This window comes from Cynoglossus semilaevis, chromosome 15 (genome assembly GCF_000523025.1).
Source record: "Cynoglossus semilaevis isolate Cse_v1.0 chromosome 15, Cse_v1.0, whole genome shotgun sequence".
Taxonomy (NCBI): domain Eukaryota; kingdom Metazoa; phylum Chordata; class Actinopteri; order Pleuronectiformes; family Cynoglossidae; genus Cynoglossus; species Cynoglossus semilaevis.
Window position 1 is genome coordinate 11,745,073 of NC_024321.1, and position 9,409 is coordinate 11,754,481.

Genomic DNA, 9,409 nt, shown 5'->3' on the forward strand with positions numbered 1-9,409 from the left:
TGACCTAAATCCTAGGCCACGCGGACAGCGGTGTTAACGTTGAAATGTATACATGTGTTCTCAAAACACTGAGGAGAATGGTCAACATCAAAGTTTTCTATAAGAAAGTATATAATCATCTATATATCTACACAAACACACAAATATATATTCATATATATGTATATACCTTTTTTATTATATGGCTATTGAAAAAGTTATAATTACGTCTGTAATTATTTTATAATAAACCACATTGGATTGGAAAGGACTTTAAAATGAAATACGAAAAAGCTAGTGGTAGCTTTGTTTTCTCCCCAGGTTAGTATTTAAGGCTTGCTATGATGAAGAATGGGATCGTTCTGATGTCACTGACCTAAGAGGGCACAGGGGGGCGCTCTCACAGGCATGGCAGCAGTCACTGTAGAAATCCCCCCCACATACTAATGGCTTAAGGTTTCCAGATAGACGCAGGAAGTCTGAATTTTGTAAGAGTAAAAGCAAATGGCTCAAACAGGAAGTAGTATTGCAGAGAATACATGTCATGTTTTAAAAGAGTAAAGTGTTTAAAGGTAATGTTTTTGGTCTAAAAGGCAGATTTTGCCCCATCCACACGCTCAACGTCCACCTCTTGAACTCAACTCAGGGCCAACACGTTCGCTAACACACCAACCATGCTAAGCTAGGATCCTCTCACTCAGGCAGCTTGTAATCTCTGATTAACACAAAGCAGTCACTTCTGAGAAAGTGAAAGTGGGATTTCTACAGCGTCTTAACTGTTTTTTTTCCACTTATTTTAAACAATAAAACTGGTTCAACTTTTGATTTTTTTTTTTGTCTTCTGTTTGCCCCGCCGACATTCTTTTTCCGCTAACGTGGTAACACAAATGTCTCTAAGCCTGTGCACCATCACAATGTTGCAAAAGCCTTTGCAAGATCTTTTTTCTTTTCAAATATATAAAACACAGATATTGTTTTTAATTACTGGGGATGTAATTTGTGCAAGGGGGTTCACTTGTCTTCTATATGTGTAGTGTACTTTTGTACGAGACATTCTTCCTGTAATTTTGTTTTTATGACTTTGTCTCAGTTTAACAGCAGTCAACGTAAAGTTCGGCAGCCGTCTGAATCTGCAACATAAAAAAAAAAAAAACCCCTGTTCCATAGATCGATGACCATCCATAATGCTGTACATTATTATTACCTCAGTGTTTCAGAAAGGCTGTTCTAAGAGATAAGATTTTGTATTGCATCATAAATTGCTTTTTTTAAATAAAAAAAAAGAATAAAAGAGAGTACTTTCAAATACAGCACAACAGAAATAGATCCTTCCATTCTAGTGTGATAGTCTAAAGGGTTAATTGTATATTGTTGTTTTTTGTCTTTCTTTTTCAACAGTGTTGGACTTTTGGGTGAAGTCATTCTTTCCCTTCATTTTCTCCCTACACTGAACATTAAGTTAAAGAAAAGCCCACCTGACTGTCTCCTGTGTGATTAGCATCACAAGTGACCCACCACCATTTCAAACAAAAAGAGAAACACACAATACATTTTATGTTTACAATGAGGCATAGTGCTATATACACATTATATATCCATAATATATATTTTTTATATGTAAACCAGCACATTCTCTCACTTTTTAGTAGTATACATACTAAGCACAAATACTCATTCAGTTGTTTGCAATTAGTTTTTGTTACAATTTAAATTATTTCTCCTTTTTTCCCTGACACCTTGTTTCAAAATCAGTATGTATAGCACTAAATTTTTTTTTTAGTTTCAGTGAGCCTCAGAAGAGATAAAAAGTGTTCATCTCTCCTGGCCCCTTCACTAGCTTATTTATTTTTTTTTTTAATTTAAACACTGAATAAGGCGCCTTTGTACTTAGTGTGCGTTCCTAATAAAGTCAAAGGAGAATCAAGTGATGTAAACATTCATTTTTTTTGTGTGTGTGTGTGTGTGTTACCAAGGTATTGATTAGATAGCAGAGGGATTTGGCGCCACAGGGATTGTTTGCCTAAAAAAGAAGGGTAGTGGAGGAGGTTAGCAGGGTTCTGATCTCAAACAAGAAGATACTAAACCCACGGGGTCGGAAAGCGAGTTATAGAGAGAGGAAGAGAGTCTGAAAAGGCTAAAATTCCAAGGAGAGAGGGAATGGAGAAATCAGGATGAATGGCTCTGTCCCCGAAGACATGACAGCGGAGCCGTGCCCGGGGAGCAGCCATCCACTGAACCATCACCGTTCTACCCCCTCCCTACTCCTTTGCACTGACCTGCAAGCATCAGCGGTGTCCGACTCAAACACGAGACAAAGACAACACTCACAAAGACACACTATTGAGACTCCAAAAAACGGACACGCTTGAAACCACCTAGAGGCAAGCGGAGGATAAAGACAGGTACAGATTGTTCCTTTCAAAAAGGACGTTGTAGCAGAAGGAGTCATAGTATAAAAGGAAAACCCAACTTAAAACCCCCAGAAAAAATTGAACAGATTTTACAAATGACCAAAACAAAACAGAACAAACAAGAGAGGGACTTTCAGGTCAGACAAATTTGGACAGGGAGACCAAGTATGGATGGATGTGAGGTAGAGATGCTCAGCTGATACAGTACCTCCTGGACATGAAAATCAGACTCTTTGCAAAATATTGTTTTTGTTATTTTTCCCCATCACTACCAAGCCCACACCTCACTCATCCCCTGGCTTTGTTACAGTTAGTTGCCACCACATTGACAGGCTTGGAGGCATCGTCTCTCTTTTGACAGTGGCTGCTACTGGCTGCACCAGGACCACGAGACAGGCTGCACTTTCAGATGCTACTAGCTGATCCATGCAAGTTGACTGTCTGAGCAAATCCACTTTTAATAACTGCAAAGTCTTTGGATAAGTAGAAATGGGAGGACACTGTGACTACATTCAGATTATTGAATACATTCACTTTTAACCAACCAATCTTAGATCTTAGTCAGATTGTAGATGGTGGAGGTGTGGTGAACTGGGTATAAAAGTGCTAACAACTACTTTTATTTCTCATTTCACTCCTGCTAGCTGCAGTCTCAGTGTAAACACTAACATTTGCAATTGGTTTTGGATAATTATCTGGTGTCAAACACCTTGGTAACCGTTCAGAAAAAACAGCTTGATTTGAATGAAACAACAAAATATCAACAGAACGTAAATATACCCTGGTACGGCTGGGATTAATCAACAGAAGAATTTGTTGTTGGGTAAAACCTAAATTTCTGACTTTTTTTATTAGCAGTCTAATAAAAATTTAGACTATGTTGTGGAACAGACGGCAAATTGAGTTGTACGCCTACCTAGCTAAGTCCTCCCATCTTTGAGCCTATGACATGGAGCCTTTTTTTGATTTAGTCAAAAACCTGGTACGATCCAGTAATGACTATAACTGGGCCAGAGCAAAGAAAATGGATTTCAGTCATTAATATAACCTGGAATTGAGACCCAACATATGGTTTCTTCAGTCACTCTCTACGAATGAATGCTGTTTTATGAAGTAAATTAATCTTCACCAAAAATGTAACACCAAGATCTATTGAAGACTTTAAACTAGCCAATAAGATTATACATTACATTTATATGTTCATTGATGCCAGTTTTGAAACTAGTACAGGCTTCATAATGCAGGAAAAAATTGTAATAGGGAAGATGTTTTTTTTAATCCAGAGCCATCTTCAGTATCACACAGAGTTTAATATCATCTCACTTTTTAATAACACTAGACTAAAATCTATAGATCTACCCTTTACCATATCCTGAGCAGTGTTTTTAAATTCTTTGTTGTTTGGTAGAATAATTTCCAGGAACAGGTTTTGTTTGAAATTGGTGAAAGAGGGTTTTCACCCACATCTAAGATGTGGGTCTGAACGTTTCAAGCACGGATCACACGGAGCCTGCAGCAGCCAGTAGCATAAGCCAAAAATAGTGAGCATGGCAGAGTTACAGATAAGAGTCGTCAGGGGGAAAAGTAGAGGACAGAGGAGACATTTACCTCCTTACAGTGCATAGATTAAATCAAGGAAGCACTACAATTACAAAAAAAGAAAAAAAACATGATTTTTTTTCTTCTTCATTTCAAATTTGTAAACTTTATCAGTCATCAAATGATTACATTTAATGTTTTTTATACTCTTTGTCCATAAAACACACTTAGATTTTAAAACATCCACATTTTTCCCCTCTAAAACGAAACATGGTTAAATTATTTTTTTTCCCTATTACACAACCACACAACTTTATGGTGAACGGAATTTGCACATTCACCACCCCTGGTCTGAAATAGGGTGATTATTTTTCTCTTTTTTTTCCTTTTTTTTTTTTTTTAACAAAATAAACCGAACAGAGTACACGCACACGCGGAAACGCACGCCACAACAACCAACGCGATGCAGGAATAGCAAGGAATTGCTACAGAAGTCTCTCACACCCATGTATTCAAGGATGGGTGATGATGTCACCGACTCAGACTGGAAGCAGCTTTGTTGTTATTGTTCAGCAGACAATTATATTATTGTTTTTTTTTTAGTTGCTGTACGTTTAAAAGTTCCATTTGCTCAACAGTCTCTTAGCTCGTCGGGACTCTCAGAGGCTTCCTCTTTTTTTTAAGCAGTATCCTCCGGTGAAAGAAACATAAAAAACCAAGGTTTGTGTCGGTACTTTATTCCAATGGTAAAAATGTAAACATTTTGCGAGGTCGCCTTGCGTCGAGGTACGAAGAGGCCTTCTCTGAGAGCAGAGCTGTGTAGTTGGAGGGATGTTTGCTGCAGTTTCCTAAGGCAAACCAGTCATGGGTGCTGTGCTGTCAGCGGTGAAGGGACTTCTGGGCCTCTTTCAGCAGAGTGTCAAAGTCCAGTGCATCGTACTTGCTCTTGACAGGACCTGGACCTGCTTCATCTAAGAGAGAGAGAACAGAAGCTCCTTAGTTTGATTTTAGGAGCAGCCTGTGTTAGAGAACTCACTGGGAGAAAGAAACAAACAAGGATTTGAACTCGCATTCACACTCCTGATCAATTCAACTTTTCCTAGAAACTTAATCCCTGATTTGCATATGTTTGGAGTGTACCGGGTGACGTGGCATCGGGTTAGGGTAACATGGAAGGAATATGTAATATGAGTACTTTAATAACTTCTAAATGATAAAGGCAGCAAAAATGGGTGACAATTTTCTTCAGAATAAAAAAACAAAAAAACAAAACTAAAGCGCTAAACTAAACACTGTGAGTGTGTGTGTTTAATTACCAAGGTCAATGTAGCGTTTCCTTGTCAGCCTTCTGAGGCCTGCAGGTCCACTATCCCGCTCTCTCCAGTGTCTTTGAGACCCTGCCTGGCGGATCTTTATCACCCCACAACGCTCACTAAAGAGAACACAGGCAAGAACAGGGACAAAAAAAATGGATTGAATGTTTCAACACAGGAAACTGTATCCAGGTTAAATACAGTATGTTTATATGGCAAAAAAGCAAATGTTGCAAATTGTTCTTACAGCAGACTAAAACAATGGACAGTTATTAAACATTCTCAAACTCCACCTGGCAGTTCAGTTCAGTGCTGAAACAAACACCAGCCTTGGATGTTACAGAAGGTTTTAGCTCACGGTATAACATATGACTAAGAATTAGCAACAATTGAGAAGGCTGTTTAAAACTTCCAAGGTTGTGTGAAAGTATGATGAAATATCTGCATGTTTCATTTCTTTAGGGAATTTTAACTGGTAAAAAAAACATAGACTCAAACAGTTTTTTTTAACAAATGTAGTTTGACGTCTTCCTGTAATGCTAATGACATTTAAGCACTCCCTTATCAAATTGTGTCTTCCTGTTTACCACTGTTCTAAAACTTTTTCCTGTTTTAAAGGAAATAGAGATGGGTTTGTGTGATGACTTGGCGTTAAAGTTTCCTACGTTAACCAACATAACAAGTTCCCGCCCCTGCGCTGGTGTTGAGTAACTTTGGTCAGGGCACTTACTCGTTGCAGATGATGACTTTGCAGTCCTCTGCTTTGCCAAAAACTTGAAAGCGTTTCCTCAGCATGTTCTGGGTCACGCTGTTGGGCAGGTTGTGGATGTAAAACACCTGGCAGTTGTCCTGGCAACAGGGAAACCATAGCAACGGTCAGGAGAGGGGACAGTACAGAACACAAGACAGGCATCCTAAAGTGGAGCGCTACACAGACATCACACCTGCCTCTGTGTCCCCTCCATTTACATTTAGGCTGACACTGAGAAGGAGCTGTGTCATAAAGTCTCGTCAGCTCAGGCTGTTAACACCAAGTCTCTTTAAATCTACAGCATCAAAGTATGGAGGCGACAGTGAGTTTGAAAGACGTGTACCTCGTCAGACGTGGCTGTGTTGCTCTGTGTGTCGTCAGGACAGATCTCAGAGTTCTCACTGAAGGAACAAAAGGAGAAATAAATGAGGCTGCAGCACAGACAGCTACAGCTACAATGTCAAACACTGGGAAACAGCTCATCTGTGCTAGTAATAATAATGTATGTCAACTCTTTACTTTTGAAGACCACCTGCGCCTTATATTTCACACTGAAGTGTGTGTGAAGTGAATCTGAACCATTTCATTAGTTACTGATGGTTGAACTCCCCTGTGAAAACATATATGGTTGATTATTGGCTGCAGAAGGAGCCGTCCAACTACCGCGTCGCTAATGTTCTAGTAAAGAATCAAGGATAAAAGACTGTGAAAATCTGATCCTGTAAACTACATTTAATGATCCCAATGTCTTCCAGGCTTTAGCTTGAATTCTGTATATAGTGTTTACAACATGTTAGGAGGAGAAATCAATGCTGCTCTGTACTGAACACAGTGTAACGTAGAACCATCTCCTCAAAGCTTCAGGGTTGGGTTTCTTTCACGACTCAATCGATAGCAGTGATGTAGCCATGAATTAAGGTTTAGTGCCCAACTCTATAGAGCCTGTGTGGTGTGGCCAGACAACTCCAATCAGCTGTTGCTAAAAATGGACCTGAGCACCTGTGTGTGAAGGTGTGTCAGACTGGCGCCTGAACACACAGATGGCTTTTATAAGTCTTACATGGACGATTCAAGATTTGTTTTTAAGCAACAGAGAGAACAGTGTTTTCTGTTTCTCTGAATGAACATGTGGAGATCTTGCAGTTGAATGTTTCTCAACTTCCACCAAATGTAACAAATTCATAATGCAATCTGCAATGCTATCAAAAACTGTAATAAAAAACAGACAAGAAACCAATATGGTCCAGTCATTACTGCTAAAATGACTTGGAAACCCTGGTTTCTCTTCACCAACTCCTAACCATTAGTGTTTGAATCCTAATTATATTTCGTAATTTGAATTTGCTCCTGGCCTTTTGAGGATCTGCTGTCAACTTCTGTCCAACTTTACACTCCACTTTTTAAAGCACAGATCACAGATGCAGATTTCAAACTTTTTAAAGCAAAGCACAGATCACAGATGCAGATTTCAGAGTTCCATGTTGTGTAGCAGGTGGTTTGCCGTATGTGCTGCAATATGCTGCGAGCAGTGGAACATGGACAGTGTTGAATTTTCCCTTATGCATCTTCCACTAACATTGAATTGTTCTCTTTTTTCTCTCCTCTCTGGACATAGTGTCCTCTGTCCTGATCTTCACTTTGTCTCACCTGTAGTCCGTCTTGCTGGCAGGAGAATCTGGACATGGAAGGATGGGTGAGGACGACCGGGACTCTGATAAGTTCTCCACCTCCTCTTCTGAAGCTGGTATTGCAGTTTGTACCGACTGACAGTCTGACGGTGGCAGGAAGGAAGATGATGTCACAACCATGTTTGTCTGCTGCTCCTTCGCCTCTCCGTCTTCTGACATCAGCCTGTCCTTCACAACTAATTCCTGATCGTCGGTAGCCTTGGATGCCGGGGCGCCGACCCCATCATTCCCTCCTTGTGCCTGCAGTATGGCACCAAGCATAGCGGCACTACGCTTGCGGCTCTCTGCTAGGCTGAGTGCGCAGTAGTCGTGGTCGCCAAAGTTTCGGTTGGTGTCGCTGTCACCCGCTTGGCCCATGCGACGCAGCTGGGCGTACAGCTCCGTCTGTTCAGGAAGCTTCCTCTGAGGATGGGCCCGGCTCAGCCACGATGAGGCCTTCGTGGTAATGTTGGGGTTGACATGTGATGTCAGACTGACCGTCTCTGCACCACCGCCACCGCTGCCGTCGTCACTGCTGCTGCCACCCTTTCCTCCCTCTGTTGGCTTGAAGAGTTCATCCTCAACAGGTTTGTGAGGCGGGGTAGTGGGAGGGGTGAGACCTGAGGGGATGGAGAGCAACACAGAAAGGTTATAAAAACAAAGACAAATCTGTCATTAACCTGCTGCTTGACCAGAAGGGGGCAGTACAATGATCAATTTAAAAAGGACAAAAAAGCTAAGCTGGTTCCCACTCTCGAACCTGGGTACTGACTCTTTGGGAACTGACAGCAGCTCTGCATACTCTGACTTGCATTACTGCCACCTACTGGTTTCATTATCAACTGGTTGACAAAATAACCAATTTTGGAGAAAACTGAGGCAGGTGGAAGCATCTGTGATTTCATTTTTTTAAATACATGATGCTGAGATTTCACCTAAGAGTTACTGCCTTTTTGTACCACATAGAGTGACTCTCCCAAGATGATATTGGGATATAAAACCCCAAAGTACCAAAACAATCCTAAAATATAAACTCCTAGTTCTTGGTGACAAAAAAAAAACCTTAAACACACAAGTAAATCTGTGGCGTGTTTACCTGCTGTTCCACATAGATCCACACTGAGCGTCTGCTCGAAAGGCTTAGTTCCGAACTGGGAATCTCTGAGATGTAGAGAAAAGGAGAGAGGCAGGAAAGAACAGAAGGTGAGCAAACGATTAAACAGCTGAACTATACTGGAACCTGATTTAAAATATTCATGTCAACAGGAAATCAATCACATAAAGAAAAGTCAGCATGAAATAATAAAAACTGTACAGCTGCGGCTGATGTCGGCTGAATCGGAGTCTCCTGTTTTTATTCCACTGACTTTCCTTTAAACTCCTGGTTTCTTATCACAACAGCCACACGCTCTGCACTGTCCTCCACCCTATTCTCCTTCTATCACTTTCTCTGTTTCTATTTCTGGCTGCAGCTTTCTTTTTCTGCACACAGCCGTGAAAGGCAGGAGCAGCGGTGACATTGACTATACTGACAAACCCGTACGTGGGCTTCAGACGGGAGATTACTTAACCTTAAATAAAAATTATTTTTTTCACTGTATTTCTTTTCTTCTGTGAGGGCATCGGGAGACAAATTCATTTAGAAGATGGAGCAATGCCAAGAGTTTGTTTGGGACCACTTTCAGCTTTGTGAATGGATTGAGCTGGACATGGTCCAGGGCTGGAGGTTGGACGGGTGGGAAGGTTAAT

General features: G+C 40.7%; 1 protein-coding gene across 1 annotated transcript in view; it reads right to left on the minus strand.

Moving 5' to 3' along the window:
• Positions 1 to 1,534: 1,534 nt before the first annotated feature.
• ppargc1b (peroxisome proliferator-activated receptor gamma, coactivator 1 beta) overlaps positions 1,535 to 9,409 on the minus strand; it is a 73,300-nt gene continuing 65,425 nt past the window's right edge. The window contains exons 7-12 of the mRNA XM_008327169.3: positions 8,757 to 8,821; positions 7,641 to 8,280; positions 6,337 to 6,394; positions 5,973 to 6,091; positions 5,246 to 5,361; positions 1,535 to 4,900 (exon numbers count right to left, since the gene is read on the minus strand). Of these exons, the coding sequence (XP_008325391.1) occupies positions 4,809 to 4,900; positions 5,246 to 5,361; positions 5,973 to 6,091; positions 6,337 to 6,394; positions 7,641 to 8,280; positions 8,757 to 8,821 (1,090 nt within the window). The 3' untranslated portion in view covers positions 1,535 to 4,808. The remainder of the gene's footprint in view (positions 4,901 to 5,245; positions 5,362 to 5,972; positions 6,092 to 6,336; positions 6,395 to 7,640; positions 8,281 to 8,756; positions 8,822 to 9,409) is intronic.